General features: G+C 42.7%; 1 protein-coding gene and 2 pseudogenes across 3 annotated transcripts; 2 read left to right on the plus strand and 1 right to left on the minus strand.

The window, feature by feature from the left end:
• The first annotated feature begins 2194 nt into the window (after positions 1–2194).
• LOC311341635 (trace amine-associated receptor 13c pseudogene) lies at positions 2195–3229 on the plus strand (annotated as a pseudogene). The gene has a single exon. The product of its transcript is annotated as a trace amine-associated receptor 13c pseudogene (transcript).
• Positions 3230–11321: 8092 nt separating this feature from the next.
• Positions 11322–12353, plus strand: LOC311341637 (trace amine-associated receptor 13c pseudogene; annotated as a pseudogene). The gene has a single exon. The product of its transcript is annotated as a trace amine-associated receptor 13c pseudogene (transcript).
• Positions 12354–13306: 953 nt separating this feature from the next.
• nherf4a (NHERF family PDZ scaffold protein 4a) lies at positions 13307–24338 on the minus strand. Its single transcript, XM_084466961.1, has 12 exons — positions 24260–24338; positions 23018–23045; positions 22454–22515; positions 21316–21527; positions 21129–21200; positions 20534–20672; positions 20016–20152; positions 19164–19371; positions 18569–18765; positions 17825–18010; positions 14345–14549; positions 13307–14007 (listed from the first exon to the last, which is right to left on the minus strand). Exons 1-12 carry the CDS (start codon positions 24276–24278, stop codon positions 13964–13966), a joined length of 1509 nt encoding a protein of 502 aa, XP_084323087.1. The 5' UTR covers positions 24279–24338; the 3' UTR covers positions 13307–13963.
• Between the last annotated feature and the right edge of the window lie 90 nt (positions 24339–24428).

Genomic DNA, 24428 nt, shown 5'->3' on the forward strand with positions numbered 1-24428 from the left:
CTTTAAAATGCTGTAAGGCCATATCCTTGCCTTTTTAATATTAGGTAATGTATTCTTTAATGAATATATATATATATATATATATATATATATATATATATATATGTCTAAAATTGTATATATATATATATGTATATATATATATATATATATATATATATATATAAACTACACTAATAAAATGTTTTTCTTCATGAAAATAATCTTTAATTTGCAATGCACAACCACATTACATCCCTTATATTAATGAGAAGCTATCTGTATACATAATACTGGATATAAAAATGGTTTCAGTTCGGAACACACATACAATAACAGTATTTAACCATCAGCTACATACATTGAACACAATCTATTACAAAGGAATATACAAAGGAAAACAGGTGACACAATGACATCACAGCCAGCTTGGATGGCAGACGAAGGCCTTGTTCACATTTTAAGTGTCACACAATATTAGTAGTTTCTTATGCCTGTGAGTGTGGGTTCACTGTATGCTTCACCTAAACTATAGGTTTAGGTTGAGCACAATAAAGCGACTATATAAATGGAAATAGGCAGGTTTGTGAGTTAAGTTAAGCCAATGTTTTTGTTTTGTTAAAATCTAAGTTTGCTTCTGCTACATTTGATAGTAATAATTTAATTAAATAATATTATTGTAATATATTATATACAATTATACAACATGAAATGTATATATCATGTTTTATAGGAAAAAAATGAACATAATCTGTCTTAAAAATTCTAATCCATACATCTTTCAATCATTTGCACATTCCCTCTGAGTCTGATTATGACCTCAAATCAACATCATCAGCATCACATATAAATAGAATTTTCAAGAGACAGAAAGTCTGTAGGTTTTGAATGCGTTTATGTGCTGTTGGATTGGATGATCGTTCAGGTCATATCATGTTTTCCTCACAAAAAAGCATTGGTTGCCTTAACGGAAACATACAATGCAGAAGAACCATTAAAATGAAAATGATTGTGTAAAAATACACATACAGAATTATTTTAAACCCCGAAACAGCAGTTTTTCACTTCATCAATTTTAGACAGAAAAAAATAAATACAGAAAATACATCTACCCACTATATGTGTATTGGCAATGGTGGCAAAGTATTTTGTTTTCATTGGGGATCATGGGAAGACTTGCAGCGTTTACCAAGCATCTTCCAATAGATAATGGGTTATTGCTTTGACAAGTTTGAAATCATGGGCAGTAACATCAACAGTGTTGTGCATGAACTAGTTCAAAAGAACTAGTTCATTGAACAAGTTCATTTTTCTATGAACTTTGAACTGAACGTAACATATTTTTAACTAAAGAACTTAAACTTGAACTAGTTCAGATTTTGTGACATTCTGAATTGATGCTTAGGTCCAGATGACATGTTTATTAAAAAGAGTTACTTCCTTAGTTGTGATGAATGAAACAGGTGTGCAAATAATATCCACAACAATCTGAGATTGTAGTGATGGGCAGCAGGTAATGGAGAGGATTCATTTTAAAAAGATAAGCACAGAATACTCACTCCAACAGTTTTTCTTCGGTTTCTAAAAAAAACTGTTAATGAACTGAACTAGTTCAAAACTGAATTGGTGAACTATGAACGTGAATTTATTCACTTTATTTTGTATGAACTGAACTTTGAACTAATTCATGTGAAGTGTGAACTTGCACAACACTGAACATCAAAGGATTTAGGTCTGATATTAACAAATCTAGGGTGAGGGGACTGATCATTGGAAGCCATGGCTGGAGAGGCCAAATTTATGCATGCTCACACACGTATGTGTGTGCATGGATACGTGTGTTTGTGTTTTTCTGCCGTTCAACTTATTCTGCTCATCTTTGGTCAAAAATGAATCATAGTACAACTATGGACATTGTAAATGGATTATATGTCGAAAACACATTAAATAAAATAAAAAAATGTATTGTAGGGGACATTGTGTTCATTTTATTTTAAAACAACGGTGACAGGAGTACGCATGAAAACATTTCCCCAAAGGAAGCTTGTCATGGTAACGTCTGTATGTATTTATCTGATTGGTTCACAAGTTTTCTAAGTGATGTATATAAATCATGCTCTGTAAGGCTTATCTGTGAGGCTTAGACACGCCGCCCAGCCCCGAGTCCATGCTGAGCTTGAAAGAGTGTGTGTGTGTGTGTGTGTGTATGTTTACAATGACTGATAGAATCAATCAGCTGGAGCAGCAGCTATGCTACCCGGGCTCCAACACCTCCTGCCCTAGGGCCGAGTTCAATCTTGGGGCCCAGGTGGCTCTGTACATGCTGTTTGTGTTGGGCATGCTGGTCACCGTGGTAGGAAACACCATGGTCATCGTGTCCATAGCTCACTTCAAGCAGCTGCACAGCCCCACCAACGTGCTGGTCCTCTCCCTGGCTCTGGCCGACCTGCTGCTGGGGGTGACCATGATGCCGTTCAGCACAGTGCGCACCGTCCAGGGCTGCTGGTTCTACGGCGACACCTTCTGCCTGCTCCACTCCGCCTTCGACATGTTCCTCACCTCCGTCTCCATCTTCCACCTCATCTGCATCGCGGTGGACCGCCACGAGGCCGTGTGCAGACCCCTGCACTACTCCCGCAACATCACCATGGCCGTGGCCTGGCTCATGGTGTCTGCCAGCTGGGCCCTGGCCGCCCTCTACTCCTACTCTCTGATGTACTCCAAGGCAAACATCCGAGGTCTGGAAGATTATCTGGCATCCATATACTGCCTGGGCAGCTGTAACCTGCTGTTCAACCAGCTGTGGGGGACACTGGACAGCATCATTGCATTTTTCTTCCCATGCACCGTCATGGTGGGCTTGTACGCAAAGATCTTCCTCGTGGCCAGAGAGCACGCGAGGAAGATTGACGACTTGGGGGGTCACGGCGGGACGTTGAATGGTAAAGGCGCAGGCGGGCAGACCAAGCGTTCAGAGCACAAAGCGGCCAAGACTCTGGGTATTGTGGTCGGAGCGTTTATCTTCTGCTGGATGCCGTTCTTCCTGAACTCCATCGCCGACGCCTGCACAGGTTTCAGCACGCCTGTGGCCGTCTTTGAGGTGTTTTTTTGGCTGGGTTACTTCAACTCAACCCTAAACCCTATAATTTATTCCCTCAATTATCCCTGGTTCAGGAAAACCTCTCGCCTTATTTTCACACTGAAAATATTCACCAGTGACTCCTCGTCCATGAATGTGACTGTGAATTGACTGTTAGGGTTTTTGTTAATTTCTCTGTTTGAAGTATACGTTGTATATTTATTATTATTTACTTATTATTATCCATGTATAATGCTTGTTTCAGGTTCTTCCAGTGCAATGCTTGTCAACAAGTATATTTATTAACAATCGTAATGTATTGTAATTTCTGCTCCTATTTGTTAATAGAACCATGCTATGATATCATTTCAAGACAGTCAAGAGGTTTAAAAGGTTGTAAGGCCATATCCTGCATGCTGTAGTTTCTGTATTTTTATATACATTTTTCTTTCATTTTTAATACTAGGTAATGTATTCTTTAATGTATCTTTAAAAAATATTTATTTTTTGGACTCCAACATTGTTGCTGCATGTTTGCTTGTAGATCCATAGAACTTCCTCACCTGTTTATTTATATTCAATGTGCAAGGATGCCTTTCATCCATGCCCGAGAGAAAAGTCACAAGTGGTGTTTCGTCCCTTTGGTGGGACTGAAATATTTTTGTCTGTTCTTAGGAAGGGACTGCTTCTATTCACTCAGATATTATTCAACACATTGATTATTCCCTTCAATTTTGACTTACTATTAGATATGATTAGTTTAATATACTGTGTGTCCTATATTTTCTCAAGGTGACTGCTGTTTAAATAACACTTTTGCCATGAGGCAAAGATTGTCGGGAGAATGGAAATAAATACATTTTGCAGATGTTAAACATTTCTTGAACAAACAAATGAAAACACTGAGAAATAAAATACCTTTTTTCATGAAAATAATCTTTCATTTGCAATGCACAACCACATTACAAGGATGTTCCCTTATATTAATGAGAAGCTATCTGTAGACATTATAATACTGGATATAAAAATGGTTTCAGTTCGGAACACACATACAATAACAGTATTTAACCATCAGCTACATACATTGAACACAATCTATTACAAAGGAATATACAAAGGAAAACAGGTGACACAATGATATCACAGCCAGCTTGGATGGCAGATGAAGGCCTTGTTCACATTTTAAGTGTGTCACACAATATTAGTAGTTTCTTATGCCTGTGAGTGTGGGTTCACTGTATGCTTTACCTAAACTATAGGTTTAGGTTGAGCACAATAAAGCGACTATATAAATGGAAATAGGCAGGTTTGTGAGTTAAGTTTAGCCAATGTTTTTGTTTTGTTAAAATCTAAGTTTGCTTCTGCTACATTTGATAGTAATAATTTAATGAAATAATGTTATTGTAATATATTATATACAATTATACAACACGAAATGTATATATCATCTTTTATAGGAAAAAAATGAACAGAAAATCTGTCTTAAAAATTCGAATCCATTCATCTTTCAATCATTTGCACATTCCCTCTGAGTCTGATTATGACCTCAAATCAACATCATCAGCATCACATATAAATAGAATTTTCAAGAGACAGAAAGTCTGTAGGTTTCAAATGTGTTTATGTGCTGTTGGATTGGATGATCGTTCAGGTCATATCATGTATTACTCACAAAAAAGCATTGGTTGCCTTAACGGAAACATACAATGCAGAAGAACCATTGAAATGAAAATGAGTCTGTAAAAATACACATACAGAATCATTTAAAATCCCAAAACAGCAGTTTTTCACTTTATCAATTTTAGACAATTTAAAAAAATAAATACAGAAAATACATCTACCTAGCTCATTATTGGTCATCCATCTTTGACACAATATCAGGCTTCATGGGACAGCCAATCTCACCATGTCCTTTGGTTGGGTTATTTGGGGTTGTACCTGATAATTTGGGTCTAACTAGGGCGCAATCAAATAGTGTTGCTTTCCCAACGCTCCTGGCCAGGCGGCTGATTTTGATCAAATGGAAGGACTGTAAACCCCCAACATTAACACATTGGGTCAAGGACGTTCTTTACTTCCTCAAACTTGAAAAAATAAGATATTCTTTGAAAGGATCAGCAAAAAACGACAATAAAATATGGGGACCTTTTCTGGACTATGTCAAGACACATACCACACTTACCTCAGAATAAGTAGAGAATAAGTATATTCCACGACATGGTTGTGATTAGTTAAATAACAGTTTTTAATCAGTGGTCACCCCCTCCCTTAAATGTGATTTTCTTAATGGTACCTTTCTTTTCCTTTTTTTTCTTTTATTGTCTTTGTTTGTCAGACTGTTTCATTATGCTTGGCACTGTTCATTTTTGTCTTTTGTATATTTTTTATTTCATGTCAGTTACTGCATTCAATGTAAAAAAAAAAGAAAAAAGAAAAAATGTCCCAGATATGTTCAAGATGTAATGTCCAAACTGAACTGAAATAAAAAGAATGTTAAAAAAAGAAAAGAAAATACATCTACCCACAATATGTGTATTGGCAATGGTGGCAAAGTATAGATAGTAGATAATGGGTTGTTGCTTTGACAAGTTTGAGATCATGGGCAGTAACATCAAAGGATTTAGGTCTGATATTAACAAACCTAGGGTGAGGGACTGATCATTGGAATCCATGGCTGGACAGGCCAAGTTTATGCATGCACACACACGTATGTGTGTGCATGGATACGTGTGTGTTCGTGTTTTTTTGCTGTTCAACTTATTCTGCTTGTAGCTGTCGCTATGGCTACGGCAATGTGTTACTGTGACAACACTGGAAGTACGAGTACAATTGTCATTTGATTTCTGTTATTTTATTGTTTATTTTATTACGTTAGATACCCCCATTATGGACTGTGGTGTGGGATTATTGATTGGCTATGACTGCTCCAGAGCGCTAATACCAAGAAGGGTCATCACTGGGGGTGACTACGAGCCCTACGCCATTAAAACCAACCTCGGTTGGAGCATTGTGGGAAGCGTGCCACAGAGTGTGAATGCTAAAGATGTGACTGGACTTTGTCATCTGTAAGAGAGCTACCACCTGTAACGCCATCTTCTATCATTAAGGCTCTTGAGTCCGACTTTGCAGACACCAAATCAGGCGACAAAAGCATATCTCAAGAAGATATTCGCTTCCTGCAGATCTTAAAGGGAGGAATCCAGCAAAACGAGCTTGGCCACCTGGAGATGCCTCTTCCCTTTAAAGTACGTCCTCACCTACCAGATAGCAAGAAGCTGGCTTTGGCTCGGTTGAAGCACCTCAAAAGGAAGCTGGACAGAGACTCCAAGTTCAAAAATGACTATGTGAGGTTTATGGAAGGTGTTTTTTTAAAGGATGGTGATGCAGAGAAAGTAGACATCCAACCAGAGCCTGGGAAAGTCTGGTATTATGTGAGTCTGGTACTATGTGAGGTTTATGGAAGGTGTTTTCAAGGATGGTGATGCAGAGAAAGTAGACATCCAACCAGAGCCTGGGAAAGTCTGGTATATCCCACAAGGAGTTTATCACCCCAGGAAACCAGACAAGATTCGGGTGGTTTTCGACTGCTCTGCAAAGTACGAAGGCACCTCATTAAATGAGCATCTGCTAACAGGACCCGACCTTACAAATGGTCTCACAGCTGTACTGTGTCGCTTCTGTAAACATCCCATTGCAGTCATGTGCGATGTGGAAAAAATGTTCCACAGGTTTCATGTCAGCAAAGAAGACAGAGACTATTTGCGATTTCTCTGGTGGGAAAATGGGGACACAAACTCAGAACCCTCAGAGCACCGCATGAAGGTGCACCTGTTTGGAGCATCGTCTTCCCCTGGCTGCGCCAATTATGGCATGAAACACCTCGCCAGTCAAAATGAGAAAGAACGCCCCTCTGCAGCTAGCTTCATCAGGAAGCATTTCTACGTTGATGATGGCCTCATAAGCGTGAAATCAGTTGGTGAGGCAATTGAGTTAGTAAAGGAAGCTCAGGCTCTGTGTGCCAAGGGAGGGTTGCACCTTGTGGCGACCCGGTTCACAAATGTCTCTATCACTCACGGAAAACACCACACCACGGATCCAGGTAAGCCAAAGTCGGCATTTATTCGGCAATACACTGGTGAACAAGGAAATATACTTTTGACTATGGCCTCCGTGAGACTCGTGTCGGCAGTCTGACTCTCTGCTTGTCCTTCTTGTTCCCCCTGGAGTGAGTCCTCGGTCGCCTTTTAAGCCGTCCCCCAGGTCTCTTTCTCCCTCCGGCCAGGTGCGCTTCATCAGGGTGATTGCGGTGCGTGAAGTCGTGCTCTCTGCCGCCGACTAGTGGGTGTCGGTGGTATACGCCGTCCACCACTAGCCCACGGTTGCCCCTGGTGGGGAGCGGGTTGCCACAACCTTCACAAATTCCTTTCCAATAACCGAGAGGTACTGAACTCCATCAACAATGCAGAACGCGCTGTAGAGGTGAAAAATGTCGATCTCAACCATGAGGAATTACCAGTGCAAAGAGTGCTTGGTGTAAGATGGAACATTGAAAGCGACAGCTTCTCCTTTAAGGTGACACTCGATGAGAAGCCAGCAACACGACGAGGGATTCTTTCAATCGTGGCCTCTCTATATGACCCTTTAGGGTTTTTAGCACCATTCATCCTTGAGGGTAAAAGGGTGCTGCAGGAGATGTGTCAGAGAGGTACGGGGTGGGACGAATCACTGCCCAGGGAGTTGGAAGTAAGGTGGGAGACTTGGATGAAGTATTTGGAAAACCTTGAGAGGATCGAGATACCAAGATGCTTCACACCTGACTGCTTTGGTGAGGTCCAGAGAGCTGAACTGCATCATTTTTCTGATGCGAGCAGTCAAGGGTATGGCCAGTGCTCTTACATCAGGTTGTTGAGCAAAGATAAAGTGCATTGCTCCTTGGTCATGGGCAAAGCGAGAGTCGCGCCAACCAAAATAGTCACCATACCGAGGTTAGAGCTAACTGCTGCAGTAACCTCAGCAGCAGTGAGCAACATGTTGAGGGAGGAGCTAGAGCTCAAGATCGATGAAGAATATTATTGGACTGATTCTCAAGTGGTTCTCGGCTACATCAACAATGAAGCGCGAAGGTTTCATGTCTTTGTCGCGAACCGCGTTGAGAGAATACGAGAAACCACTGAAGCAAGACAATGGCACTACGTAGACACAGGAGAGAATCCCGCTGACCACGCTTCGAGAGGCCTCAAGGTGGCCGACCTCATCAATTCGAATTGGCTCTCTGGTCCTAAGTTCTTATGGGAAAGAGAGATAGCCACAAACCAGGTTACGTCAGATCTACTGGTGGGAGATCCAGAAGTAAGGATTATACAGGTGCTAAAAACTGAGGCTGTGAGGCAATTTGACATCCAGGGACACCTGTCACGGTTCTCAAGATGGACCATAGCAGTCAATGTTATTGCTCGTATCCAACGGTTGGCTAAGAGAATCAAGACTACAGAACCTTTAAACGTCAAAGAGAGAAGGCAAGCTGCACTGACTCTTATCAAGCTCGCACAACACAATGCCTTCCAAGAGGAGTTGAACATGCTCAGCCAGAAATCAGGAAAGCTGCCTTGCACCCACCAACTCTATCCGCTTGACCCGTTCCTCCAAGATGGAATAATGAGAGTGAGAGGAAGACTGAGGAAGGCATCTGCGCCTCTGGAGTTGAAACACCCAGTAATCCTTACTAAAGATGGCACTGTCAAAAGGCTCATCATTGCTCATTATCATGATAAAATACAACACCAAGGCAGAAGACAAACTCTCAATGGATTAAGAGCCAATGGTTACTGGATAGTTGGCGGAAGTAAAGCGGTAACACATCAGGCAGTGTGTACGGTGCAGGAGGGTGCGTGCACCGCCAGAGGAACACCGGATGGCGGACTTACCGAGTGACCGTGTTGAGCCTACACCACCGTTCACTTACTGCGGCATGGACTGCTTCGGTCCCTTCCACACCAAGCAGGGTCGTAAAGAACAAAAACGGTATGGCCTCCTCTTCACATGTCTTTGTTGCAGGGCAGTGCACATCGAGATGTTGGAGGATATGACGACTGGCGCGTTCATCAATGCCTTACGATGCTTTGTCGCTATTCGTGGTAGCGTCAGACACATAAGGTCGGACCAGGGCACTAACTTTGTGGGAGTGAAGAATGAAATGGCAAAAGCTCTGAAAGAGCTCGATAAGGAAAGAGTTGCTGCATACCTATCAGATAATCAATGCGACTTCCAGATGAATACACCACACTCAAGTCACACTGGCGGCGTCTGGGAGTGCCAAATCAGGACAGTGAGGAGTGTACTGAGCACAGTCCTCGTCAACAGCGCTGGAGGGTTGGACGATGCTTCCTTAAGAACATTCTTTTACGAGGCTATGGCCATTGTAAATAATCGTCCACTCGCTGTCGACACCATCAGTGATCCCACAAGTTTAGAGCCGCTCACACCGAATCATTTGATTACAATGAAATCTTCGATTCCACTTCCTCCGCCAGGAAAGTTTGTCAAGGAAGACCTGTATGCTAAAAAGCAATTTTGAGCAATTTCCGAGCAATTTTGGCACAGATGGAGGAAGGAATACCCGTCAAATATTACTTTGCGTCAGCGATGGCATGCGCCAAGGCGTAACGTGGATGTGGGTGACATCGTGATCATTAAGGACGTTCCTCGCAATGAATGGAAACTTGCCAAGGTTGTCGAAGCACATGAGGACGATGATGGACTGGTACGGAAAGTGACAGTGCAAGTTGGAGAACGGAAGTTAGGAAAAACGAACGTCTCAATCAGCCATCCATCGTTCAAAGACCCATTCAGAAGCTAGTGGTTCTAGTGAAGAGTAGTGAATAAGAGGTAGAGAGCAATGAGTGGTAGAAAAAGAGGGTGAGAGATAGGTAGAAGAAGAGATTGAGAAAGGTCAGATATTGATTAAATGTATCCTTTCTAAGTTAAAGGTGATCATTATACTGTGGTTCATTTTCAAATGAGTATTCTTAGGTGTTGGGAGGGGAATTATATGGTCCAACTGTTGTTGAATTGTTGTTGTGGAAATGGTGATTATGGTTACACGGTTCATTTTCGAATGTTAAAAAAAACAAAAAAACATCAGAGCTTGGAAATTACCATTAATGAAGAGTGTAAATGTATTTCAGATCTCCATTTGTTTTATTGAAGGTAATTTGGTGGGAGTGTAGCTGTCGCTATGGCTACGGCAATGTGTTACTGTGACAACACCGGAAGTACGAGTACAATTGTCATTTCTGTTATTTTATTATGTTTATTTTATTACGTTAAATAAGTTAATGATGGAAAGTAAATTTAGTCTAGTTCATGGTTCTGCTGTCAAAATTTAAATGTTTAATGGTCAAAGTCAAACGTCAGTGAGGAAAGCGAGGGAAACAGAAAGAGACGAAAGAGGACTGTCTACTATTTTTTTTTTCTATTTTTTATTTTATTAGTAACTTTGCCTTTATTTTCTCACTTTCTAAAATGCATTTTTATTAACTCTGCCTTTCTAAAATGTTTTTTTTAAACTTTGCCTTTATTTTCTATCTATTTTACTTTTTACTTATCTATTATTTTATTTTATTGTATGACAATGTTTATATGTGAATCACTTTGAGTCTGCCTTGTGTATGAAAAGTGCTATATAAATAAAGTTGCCTTGCCTTGCCTTGCCTTACTACTGGCTAAGCAGGCGAAACGGTAATTATTCACAATGTTGTATGTATGTATTGTGTATTGTATTAGAAACATCTGTGAAAATAATGTGTGTGAAATGTGTTTTACGTTGTTGCAGTTTTCGCGGTGTTCCATACCTTCCAAGAAAGAATAAAGTGGTTGTGGACATCAGTACGAGGTGTGCAGCGTTTTTAACCAGGGTAGATACAGTGCTCATCTTTGGTCAAAAATGAATCATAGTACAACTATGGACATTGTAAATGGATCATATGTTGAAAACACATTAACTAAAATTAAAAAACATATTGTAGGGGACATTGTGTTCATTTTATTTTAAAACAACGGTGACAGGAGCATGCATGAAAACATTTCCCCAAAGAAAGCTTGTCATGGTAACGTCTGTATGTATTTATCTGATTGGTTCACGAGTGTTCTAAGAGATGTATATCATGCTCTGTGAGGCTTAGACACGCCGCCCAGCCCTGAGTCCATGCTGAGCTTGAAATAGAGAGTGTGTGTGTGTGTGTGTGTGTGTGTGTGTATGTTTACAATGACTGATAGAATCAATCAGCTGGAGCAGCAGCTATGCTACCCAGGCTCCAACACCTCCTGCCCTAGGGCCGAGTTCAATCTGGGGGCCCAGGTGGCTCTGTACACACTGTTTGTGTCGGGCATGCTCGTCACGGTGGTAGGAAACACTGTGGTCATCGTGTCCATAGCTCACTTCAAGCAGCTGCACAGCCCCACCAACGTGCTGGTCCTCTCCCTGGCTCTGGCCGACCTGCTGCTGGGGGTGACCGTGATGCCGTTCAGCACAGTGCGCACCGTCCAGGGCTGCTGGTTCTACGGCGACACCTTCTGCCTGCTCCACTCCGCCTTCGACATGTTCCTCACCTCCGTCTCCATCTTCCACCTCATCTGCATCGCGGTGGACCGCCACGAGGCCGTGTGCAGACCCCTGCACTACTCCCACAACATCACCATGGCCGTGGCCTGGCTCATGGTGTCTGCCAGCTGGGCCCTGGCCGCCCTCTACTCCTACTCTCTGATATACTCCAAGGCAAACATCCGAGGTCTGGACGATTATCTGGCATCCATATACTGCCAGGGCAGCTGTAACCTGCTGTTCAACAAGCTGTGGGGGACACTGGACACCATCATTGCATTCTTCTTCCCATGCACCGTCATGGTGGGCTTGTACGCAAAGATCTTCCTCGTGGCCAGAGAGCACGCGAGGAAGATTGACGACTTGGGGGGTCACGGCGGGCCGTCGAATGGTAAAGGCGCAGGCGGGCAGACCAAGCGTTCAGAGCACAAAGCGGCCAAGACTCTGGGTATTGTGGTCGGAGCGTTTATCTTCTGCTGGTTGCCGTACTTCCTGAACTCAATCACTGACGCCTACACAGGTTTCACCACACCTGTGGCCGTCTTTGAGGTGTTTTGGCTGGGTTACTTCAACTCAACCCTAAACCCTATCATTTATGCCCTCAATTATCCCTGGTTCAGGAAAACCTCTCGCCTTATTTTCACGCTGAAAATATTCACCAGTGACTCCTCGTCCATGAATGTGACTGTGAATTGACTGTTAGGGTTTTTCTTAATTTGTCTGTTTGAAGCATACATTGTAGCCTATATTTATTATTATTCACTTATTATTGTCCTTGTAATGTATTTATCACAATTTCTGCTCCTATTAGTCAATAGTCAATAGTCAATAGTTAATAGAACCATGCTATGATATCATTTGAAGCCAGTGAAGAGGTTTAAAATGCTGTAAGGCCATATCCTTGCATGCTTTATTTTCATTATTTTGTATTTTTCTTTTCTTTCTTTATTAATATAAGGAAATGTCCAAAAAAAAATTATCCAACAATGTTCCTGCAAGTTTGCTTGTAGATCCATAGAAATTCCTTACCTGTTTATTTATATTCAATGTGCAAGGATGCCTTTCATCCATGCCCGAGAGAAAAGACACATTTGACGTTTCATCCCTTTGGTGGGATTGAAATATTTTTGTCAGTTTATAGGACGGACTGCTTCTATTCACTCAGATATTATATTCAAGACATTGCTTATTCCCTTCAAATTAGATTCACTATTAGATATAAGACAAGTCATTTGTTTAATATATGTCCTATATGTTCTCAAGGGGACTGTAAATTAAATATGCTTCTTTCATGCAAAGGCAAAGATTGAGAGCAAGTGTCTGAAGAATGTAATTAAATACATTTAGCAGATCTCATCTTGGAAGAAAATGCTTGTTTCAGGTTGTTCCAGTGCAATGCTTGTCAACCAGTTTATCTATTAACAATCGTAATGTATTTTTCACAAATTCTGCTCCTAGTTAATGGTTAATAAGAGCTTTAAAATGCTGTAAGGCCATATCCTTGCATTTTTAATATTAGGTAATGTATTCTTTAATGAATATATATATATATATATATATATAAACCACACTAATAAAAGGTTTTTCTTCATGAAAATAATCTTTAATTTGCAATGCACAACCACATTACATCCCTTATATTAATGAGAAGCTATCTGTAGACATAATACTAGATATAAAAATGGTTTCAGTTCGGAATACACATACAATAACAGTATTTAACCATCAGCTACATACATTGAACACAATCTATTACAAAGGAATATACAAAGGAAAACAGGTGACACAATGACATCACAGCCAGCTTGGATGGCAGACGAAGGCCTTGTTCACATTTTAAGTGTGTCACACAATATTAGTAGTTTCTTATGCCTGTGAGTGTGGGTTCACTGTATGCTTTACCTAAACTATAGGTTTAGGTTGAGCACAATAAAGCGACTATATAAATGGAAATAGGCAGGTTTGTGAGTTAAGTTTAGGCAATATTGTTGTTAAGTTAAAATCTAAGTTTGCCTCTGCTACATTTGATGGTAATAATTTGATGAAATATTATGATCATATATTTTATACAATAATACAACATGAAATGTATATATCCTGCTTTATAGGAAAAAACTTTAAAACAGAAAATCAGTCTTAAAAGGTATAATCCATACATCTTTAAAGCATTTGCACATTCCCTCTGAGTCTGATCATGACCTCAAATCAAGATCATCAGCATATAAATAGAATTTTCAAAAGACGGAAAATCTGTAGGTTTTCAATGTGTTCATGTGCTGTTGGATTGGATGATCCTTCAGGTCATGTCATGTTTTACTCACAAAAAAGCATTGGCTGCCTTCATGGAAACCTACAATGCAGAAGAACCATTAAAATGAAAATTAGTCTGTGAAAATACACATACAGATTCATATAAAAACCCAAAACAGCAGTTTTTCACTATCAATTTTAGACCGAAAAAATAAATACAGAAAATACATCTAACCACAATATGTGCATTAGCCTGCAGGAAAAGTGGTTTCATCTGACTTTTAGAGACCAGACGGAAAGAGAGGACAAGGACAACTGTAACACAAACATTAGTGCTTTCAACACAGGGCCCACGAGGAGAACCCCTCGGCCAAAGCATAGCATTTTAGTGTTTATGTGTGGCTGTGTGTGTGTATGTGTGTGTACACATTCCTAACCTGTGTCTCTGGGGGTCCGTTCCTCTCCCGAGCGGGGGTCACCTTCTGTCCTCTCCCTCACCAGGAGTTTGAGCGGTGTCAAGCCACCTTTGACCAATGCCCCCACCTCCTCCAAAGACCTGTCCTCCACATTCTGCCCGTCCACCTCCACGACGGCGTCGCCCCGCTGCAGGCCAGCCCTCTGGCCCGAGCCCCCCGACGCCACCTGGGGGGACCACGGGGAAGCGGGACATGAACTCTAAAGAATACTAAAGTGAAGCCAATGGTATTGAATCAGTGGTATGACATGACACACAAAATTAGTTAGTGTGTAATTTATGGTATACGTTTGAGTCTTTATTCTTTGTGTTTGTTATTCCATGTTGAGAATTTTCTTATAACACTATTTTGTTTTAATAGTATAACTGAACATTTAAACATACATGTATGATTATAAGTTTAAAACATAAAAAAAAAGAACTATAATATTAACGGAATTTGAAGAAATATCCTTTTTCAGGTTACGTCAAAGACGTGTGTTGCAGAGATCATTCAAGGTCCCATGACACTAGGCGTGTCCGCCCAGATGTGTGCTGGATAGATGAGCAACGTTTGCTACAGTCCACATGTCATGGGACCTTTAAGTTTGCAGCTGGCCCCCCTAGCAACAGCCTTATCATCTTGTAATACAACTTTAATCCTCAAGATGTCACTGCCACTGCAGAGTCCAGTCTGCCCTCAGTCAAACATGAGAGGATGAGAGGAACCTCTTGTCCATAATGTCAAAGAAAATAAATGAAAGAAATAGAACATTGGAAGTCAAGACTTAACATTGGCGTTGCTTTCCATTGCTTGAGTAAGCTCTTGTTGAGAAAAGGAACTAGGTTTGATGCTGAACTCAATGCAACATTTCTAATAGACTGGTAAGGAAACAAGTGTTAATGCTGCAGTTGGCTATGTAGCAATAGCTAATCAATCACAATTGTCTAAACTGGGTAGAATAAAGAGTCATCCGAACTTATAACAATTATGGTCATGTTATGATATTTTAGTCCAGGAAAGGCCGCCGAGACAGGATCGCTTTTAACTCATTTTATTTGGTTAAGGTTATTGGTCTATTGTCTATCGTCTATGAAACAAAAGGAGAGGGATCGTATATAACACGCGTGGAGCGTCTCTAAGCTTTACATCTAATCGATACGCCGCCCAAGAGATTCTGACCTAAAATGGCGGAGTCCGAGTTTTATATCAGGTGAGAGTAGACTTCTTCTATGGTTTTCTCACTTCCTCTGTGTGTCCGTTGCTGCCCCTAGTGTAAATGTTTGTAACTTTGTTAAATGTGCTCAGTACTGCCCTCTGAGGTTATGTGAGAGTATTACTGCTTAATTTGTCAAATGTGTTCAGTGCTGCCCTCTGGCGATTGTGAGGGGAAATTACCTCTAAACTATGCTCGGTGCTACTGGATGTGGCTATGTGAGAGTATTACAGTAAAAATGTATCACTAGGGAATATTACAATTAAAATATGTCACAGTCATATATTTGGGTAATAACGGTACAATAAAATACAACAATCATACAACAAACTAGGGATGTCACGAGAACCGATACTTCGGTACCAAGTCGATACCAAAATTCAAAAAACGTGACGGTACTCGTTTTTCTTAGTACCGTAGGTACCGAAGATGCAATTCCTCCGGACGTTACGTGGGCAGCATATACACCTACACGGGAACATGGAAGACGGCAACTGCAGCTGCAGCGAGTGCGACGGCTCCGCCTCGACTCGTCGATAAAAAGAATAACAAGGGTCGTGTCTGGAAGTACTTTGTGTTTGGAACGCTGCGCCGCGCGAATGTTTCAGACGTGACCCGTTTCAATGTTGCGCTTCTAAACACGCATGGTACGACTGCGTTCGGCATCACTTACTTGATGTTGCTTTGATTGAAGATCGGCAGGTTGTAGTGGGTGCGGCGGTGAATGTGTGCGCGTGTGCGTGTGTGTTGCGAGCGTATGCAATTTCAAAGTAAACAAACAAACAAACTCAAAGCCGATGCATGCATCCAAAACTATTCATTCAAAACCAAATAAACAAATCAAAAACAGCGTTGCTTATTCGCTTCAAATACTTTTTCTTTTCAAAACTTGGTCATTAATACGGCGCGGTACCGAGCGGTTGAAAACAATGTTGGCATCTCCTGTGGCTGCCTTGCGCACCTGCGTTATATTACTTAATATTAGGTTGGAAGTTATGTTTTAAACCCCGCCATGCACGCAAGTGTAAACGCGAGCCGCATAGCTGCATGACTGCCTGCTTTCAGCGCGTATTTTTAAAAAATTATTATTACTTGAACGCTACATGCCACTGTTCTTTTTTTGTTATGTTAATAGTGGTTTATTTTTATTCATTACTTGAAGGCTGCATGCCAGTGCCACTGTTTTTTGTAATGTTTAAATGTTTTTAATAAATAAAGTACATGGGATTTATTGTTTTGTTTTTGACTGTGGTATCGAATTGGGTATCGAGAATCGTGGAATTTCACTGGTATTGGTATCGACTACTAAATTTCTGGTATCGTGACATCCCTACAACAAACAATAAAACATTACATACAATAATCGAATGGATGGGAGTTCCCCTTGCGTCTCTCTATTCGCTCCGCAGGGAGAAGTCCCCAGATAGGAAATCATCCTGCGTCTCTCCAGAGAGGTCCGCAAGCTGAAGTCCGATGCATTGACAAAAGCGACCACCTTATTCCAGGCTTAACAATGCGCGTCGCCATGACGACCAGTCCAGTTTCCCATTTCCGGTTAGAAGGGAGAATACGTAGCTGGAAGTACTTTAGTGAGAGGATGAGTTCGGGCTCCACTTGCCATTTTGACCTAATATATAATATACCCGTAATATATAACTTTTACAACTATTGCCGTAGCCTTCAAGATATGCGCTAGTGGTGCACATGTGCTAGCCACTATGTAAACAGCACTCAACAGGAAGTGGAAAACAGGGGAAATAGATTGGTCTCATGAATGCTGAGAACAGCTCTGCTCCACACATGATGTGTGATGTAAAAATCCATCATTGATGTGAATACAGGACAAGAACAATACTCTGTCCTTTGAGTAAACAACATTATTTGATTTGATCATTGACAATTGTAACGTGGGGTCTCATAGTGGTGACTTCTCAGTTAGACCCTTTGACCCTTGACCACCCCAAGGGTGTCAGCGGAAAAGGCACAATCAACAAATGGCAGTTACAGAAACAGAATGTGAAAGTATAATTTTCCCATTACAGTACTGACCTGACTCAGGATATTTTTTACCACCTTTAATGGTTTTTACGACAACACTGAGCCAGCCATATTACAACTAAACAAGCACAGGGCTATTTTTAACCCATGCCACACTACCTACCTCTCAACAGTCACAACAGAGTGACACCAGGACAGGCAGTAATGTTTGATAGCAGCGTTGTAAAAAAAAAAAAAACATTGAATACCTGGCCAATAAAAGTCCCTGGCGTATCCGGGGCACAACGCAGGTGGAACCCGAAGCCGCCGGCCTCTCTGTCCAGAACACACAGCCTGGGGCCCGCGGGGTCGGAGACCGGGTTCCCCCCCTCCTCAGTTCCGTTCTGGGCCTCTTTCAGGTCCTCATCATAGAACAGCAGGGGGGATAGGTCCAACTGTGGCGTGACGGAAAGACCATGAGTGCCACATCGAAATTTTAATAAACATAAACTGCTTGGCCTGGGTGCAGGCGCGTTCATCGAGTTCCCCAATAAAATGGAGACAAACCAATAACCCATCCCGTCAAATGAGAAAATGCCCCGGTTGAAAGAGTTCCATGGTGGATCTGTAGCCTGTTATGGACGACCTTAGGATGGCGGGTGTTGAATCCAGTGTGTTGATTCTCTGGATATCCAGGACCACATGCACTTGCTTTGTTGGTCCCATCTCTATGACCTCTTAAGGGGTTCTTTATGGCTCCACGTTGACGCAACGCAAGGGGGTGTACGGACCCCTTACGTCCGTGCGGACCCTCCTCGCGTCCACCGCAAAGGGCTTGCCCTCGAGGCGACGCAGCACAGCGAGGGGGCTGTGATTGGTCCGCTTACGGAAACCCGACGCAGAACCAAAACCAGGTCGAAGCGTCTTGCGTTAGTCCTTGCGTTACGTCGACGCGGAACCCCCTAATCAGCCCCTTAAGTCACGAGGGGTCCACGTCACTCCTCTGATCTCACCTGGCGATAGTAGTCCCGCCCCTTTAAGGTTATGGTGGTGAGGCTGACTCTCTGCCCCTTCTCCCGGATCTTCTGGACGACGAGCTCGTGCGTGGCGGTCTCCAGGGCCTCCCCGTTGATGGCCAGCACCAGGTCCCCGTCCTCCACGCCCGCCTGCTCCGCTGGGCTGCCCGCCTCCACCTCTCGCAGCAGGTGCGCTGGGTCACCAGGCAGGAGATGGAGGCGAAATAAATACCAGGTTTACTTTCCCCCTATTGGGAAGCATATTGTTGTCAAGTGATAAGCATTATCACTTGACAATATTGTTGATGATTCCAGCCATTTGAACCAATTGACACCACAAGTGCCTAACAGTTATTTTAGGCTCATCAATAATTGCAAGCAGACTTATTTAAACCACTTAGGGTTAGGTGTGGTAGGCACGAGGCGATTATAAAGGCTCTTCTTTAAATCACGTCTGCGTAAGATTAAGATATGGAAGGGAATAAAGTGGATAATTGATTTGTTCCGTGGTGAAAATCGAAACCCAAGTTCAACCCAAGGCGGTGAGTGCAGTAGGAAAGGCGCAGGCCACCTCTCCTCCTGTGCTTATTACCGATACGTCCCGAGACGCGGAGCTTCTCCTGCCGCAGCAGGAACCCGTATCCGTCCGGCCCCTGGACCAGGTGCGTGGTCTTGGGCCTGTGGGCCAGGCTGAGGCACTCTGCCAGGTCCGCCACCACGGGGATCCTCCGCTTGACGCAGACGGACTCACTCTCTCTGTCGATGACCAGCAGGGTCACGTGGATGCTGCTCCTCTTAAACTGAGGTAGAGGGAGGAACCACAGGGGGGTCAAGGGTCAAGTCAAGGGAGTCAAGGGAGTCAAAGACATTCACTGTCATGGTGTGTTAACACCTCTAAGTGCTGCTCTAAGTGTTTCTCAATACTGGCTTCTGTTTTATTACAATTTACAATTTAGTAGATAGCCATCCAACACGTTGAAAATGAATACAGATACAGATAATTAAGGAGCAGATATTGGTTGACAGGTGTGTGTGTGTGTGTGTGTGTGTGTGTGTGTGTGTGTGTGTGTGTGTGTGTGTGTGTGTGTGTGTGTTGGGGGACGGCACGTCATATTTACACTTATACTGTTGATGCCATATTGACATGCCGGGTGACAACCTAAAAGGTTGACAGGCACAGCAACAGTAACCAACAGGGGCGGGACATCATATATTTGTGTGTGTTTGTGTGTGTGTCTGTGTGTGTGTGTGTGTGTGTTTGTGTGCGTGCGCATGCGCGTGTGTGCGTCTGTGTGCGTGCGTGCGTGTGCATGCGCGTGTGTGCGTCTGTGTGCATGTGTGCACGTGTGTGTACATGTGTACGTGTGTGTGCGTGTGTGCGTGTGTGTGCGTGTGTGCGTGCGTGTGCGTGCGTGTGACGAGAGCGCCCGTGTTAGACACATACTATCTTGTTGAGTGCTGAGAATGAGACGTTTGCGACGGTGACGCCGTTGACCCAGATCAGTTTGTCTCCGTTGCGGACGCCGGCTCTCTCCGCGGGACCGGACGTCACTGTGCTCAGGTAGTACATGCCCTTTTGACCTGGACAACACAATACAACAGGTTACCTTCAACGCTGCAGACATACGAGCGTTGGACGAGGGTAGTGTTTGAGAGACGTTCTACGGGGTTTCTACGGTGAAAGAAATCTGGCTCACATGGTTCCCCTCTGAGTGTAGACGCCTTTATGGATGATGCTCATTTCTCATCCACAATTCAATTTAAACTACAACTAGTAAGTACAAGTAATGATTTGACTGTGAATACAATGTACTCCTATCATATCGGACTGACCTCTGCCACAAATATCTGAAGAAAAACTGGCGATGCAATGCAAATTTCTTGTGATGGATATTTGTGATATTTTTCTTTTACCATGGCTGAGTAAGGGGTGACCTGGGTGAGTGCATGTTTGTCCGCTACCTTGCACGTGGCGGATGGTGATGCCCAGGCCCTGAACCGGGTTCCGGGTGATGTGGCAGAGTCTGGCTTTGTGGTCCTGGTTGTCTCCCCCCCTGTGAGACCTGGCCACCTCCTGCAGGTCCAGAGACCAAGACACAGCCTAACACAAAGACCCTCTAGCGTCAACGTACCATCGGCGTGTGAATACTGTATTTCACGTACGTACGCTAGGGCTGGGTGATTAATCAAATTTTGATTGCGATTTCGATTTCAGAGTGAAACGATCACCAAACTAATATAATCGAGTTGAAACGATTAAAAAAAAAATTTAATAGAAATTGCAGAACAGCTGGATTCATATCTGGACTTTATTTTCTATTTGACCATTCTGTGTATATTTTTAAGGGGAAATTTCGAAGTTCTCATTTACAAAGTGTTTTTTTTTGGAGAGAAATTATGAATAAATGCATCATGTTTTCAAACTCAAAAATAATCGTTTGAATAATCGAGATTTCAATATTGACCAAAATAATCGTGATTATGATTTTTTCCATAATCGAGCAGCCCTAACGTACGCACACGGCAAGAGCGGACCAGAGGGGGTCATCTGCGTTACCTGCTCGTACTCCTCTTCGCTCAGCACCAGGAGAAAAACCCGAAGGCCACACCGCTGGATCTTCCTCCAAAGCTACACACGCACACATACACATACACAATGTTGGGGGACAAATTGGGGGGGGGGTTCTCGACCCGGTGAAGCAAACAGTGGAACAGGGGAACCACTGGAGCAGGACACCGGTTACCTCGGGGACCTCCATGCTATCCACGTACTCCTGGTTGACCTCCAGCACCCTGTGGCCGTCCCTGAGGCCCCCCACCTGTGCCGGGCTGTGGGGCTCCACCCCCCTGACCACGTGCCCACGCTTCCCCGGAACCTCCCGTAGCAGGAAGCCGAAGCCCTGGCCCTCGGCCCGCGTCAGCTGGCACAGCCTGGGCACGGGGGGAGGGGTGGGCTCTGGGGGGGGAGGGGGGGACAGAGGGAAGAGTATCACCATCTGTGGTTCTGTTCAATACTGTTCAATAGTGTGTGTAGTGTGTCATTTGTGGTGTAGTGTGTGTGGCCTGGACTTGGCCAGGACTCCCTGGGAGAAGAGTTATTGTAACTCAATGCAACCTTTTCCTGGTTAAAGAAAGACGTTTTCCTGGTTAAAGAAAGACCTTTTCCTGGTTAAAGAAAGACGTTTTCCTGGTTAAAGAAAGACCTTTTCCTGGTTAAAGAAAGACCTTTTCCTGGTTAAAGAAAGACATTTTCTTGGTTAAAGAAAGACCTTTTCCTGGTTAAAGAAAGACCTTTTCCTGGTTAAAGAAAGACCTTTTCCTGGTTAAAGAAAGACCTTTTCCTGGTTAAAGAAAGACCTTTTCCTGGTTAAAGAAAGACCTTTTCCTGGTTAAAGAAAGGTTAAATAAATAAACCTGAATAATCCATTGTTAATACAACAATATCCATTTAGGTTACTTTATAACCTAAATGGATGTTCCCTATCTTACTTTATCAGGTAAGGAACGTTGAACTTTATCATCTTGAGTTCAATAGGTTCTGTTACGTTTTAGAATACCTTTTTGTACGAGGCTACAGTAGTGTTGAATTGGTACAGGTGTTATTATGACTCTTATGATCATGTATTTCCTCTTACTACAGATTATTTCTTATCCTGACAATTATATAATTCTCACTCTTTTAATCAAATTCCAATGTATGGAATTTGAATGAATTGTGTTCCCTGTATCCTGGAATGTGGTTTGTTGGGGGTATTTTTGCAGGCTGTGTCTTGCATGCGTGTTGCACGCCAAAGCAAGGTCCTATAAATGATACCAATATTATGATCCTATGATAAGACGCGTTGACGCATGACACGTTGACAGCGGACCTCTAGACCTTACCCGGGTCATCGGAGATTACCAGAGCCGGGTTGTCAATCCCTTCCTTTGGATTGAAGGTAAACCTTTGAAAGAGAAAGATATAAAACGATTGTGAATATGAACATGAGTGTGAAATGAATTATGAGGATTATAGGGAATCATCTAACAAAGGACATCTAATAAAAGCCTTGATTTGTACTACTGTAGTCTGCAGTCTGTGCTGCCTATTTTGCTTTGACTTGCCCATTCATATGGTTTGTTCACTCATATGTCTCTGATGCTCCCTTGTTTTACAATGTGTCTCTCTGTGTTCGTCGGTCTGACTTGTCCATTTGAATATATTTAAATATATTTATTTTTATCACAGTTCCTGTTCCCATATGAGGTCTTTGCATCGAGCCATGCCAATATTATAAATGCATTATGAATGCATTATTTTTTATTATTAGATTTATTAGTTCTATTATTATTAGTTTTTTCTTTCTTAATTTTCTTGGTAAAATAAAAGTTGTTGACCATGATGATGATGAAGAGTAATATCATCATTTGTGCATATTATCATTTGTTAATGGAGGTAGGACTCACCGTGGATATTCCATCACATCCTCAATACCTGGGGGGGGGGGGGGGGGGGGGGAGAGAATCGTTTCACATTAAGATTCTTGACTCAAGAAGGTCAGGCACTTATCTTACCTGAGGTTAAATCAATAAACCAGGTCTGTCTATTCCCACCCCCAAACAACTGAGCTTGAAGAAAAAAACAATAAACCACTCTTTCCAAGCTACTCTCTTCATTAAAACTCAAACAACACTGCATAACTTGAGACAAAACACCCACGTGGTAACTTTCATATCACAACACAAAAACAGGTGCCGACTGCATTCATTCAAATCATCATCAAATCAAATCATTCATTCAATTCATTCAAATGTATGCACCATGTCCAGAATGATACACTTACTAAGGTAGTGTCACCCAAACAAACCACTGCACATAAGTCAACCAGAGACACACAGCCGCCCGCATGGCTGAGCGTTTGTCAAATGGTGCGCACATTACACGACTTCAACTCCCACACTTCCTCATCAAAGGAATGCGTTCAGTAACAGGGAGTCGGAGTGAAGGTCGATCATCTCCCACATGAGTTTACTCATTCACCCTTCTGTCTCTTGTGTCCTAACACACACACACATCCAGAAAGACAATCTAGAAAAGACGGCTGTTTCGACGATTCAAGCTGCCGTTCATCTCGCTCACATGCAAAGGGTGAGTGCCTGTATCGGACTAGAAAGGATGGCAGTGGCAGTGAATCACGTCTGTGTCACAGTGTTATGGCTAGCTGCAGAAGGCTGTGGCTGGAGTCCCCTTCGAGGGCTTCTCACGGCTGACTTGAGAAACTTAACAACACCAGCCCAGTTTTATATATATATATATATATATACTGAAAGAGAGGCACTCTGGAAAACCCAGGGCTGTGTGTACACCGTGCTATCAGCACACATGGGCTTTATATACACGACAACAGTGCTCACTAAACGCTTGCTGAAGATTTCCATGACATGGCATAGACCAATGGCAAAGACCACCCCGCCCCCCCCTTTCCCTCCAACCCATACCCCTCATCCCCACCACCAAAACACAACAGCAAGCAATACACACTCTCCTCTCTACGCCAGCACACCTTGTTTAGCTGCTTCAGTAGCCCATGGCATATTTTTACTTTACCGCATGCAGATTAAACGTATAATAAACCAGTAGTATTGTGTGTCTAGATGGTGTCAGCTGGGAAAAAAAAGTGGTGGTGGCGGCAGGAGAGCAGAACTGACCTGTGTTGTTGTACTTCATGTTGTGTGGTGGTGTTCCAGCTCCTCATCCAAACACACACACACACACACACACCCACACCGGCTGGGCTACACAGGCTGTGGCAGTGTGAAGGTGCAAGGTACAGAGTGAAGAAGGGACATAAAAGAGAGAAAGACCTGACTGTCGTCA

The sequence above is a fragment of the Micromesistius poutassou genome (genome assembly GCF_964030765.1).
Source record: "Micromesistius poutassou genome assembly, chromosome: 4".
NCBI classification, from domain to species: domain Eukaryota; kingdom Metazoa; phylum Chordata; class Actinopteri; order Gadiformes; family Gadidae; genus Micromesistius; species Micromesistius poutassou.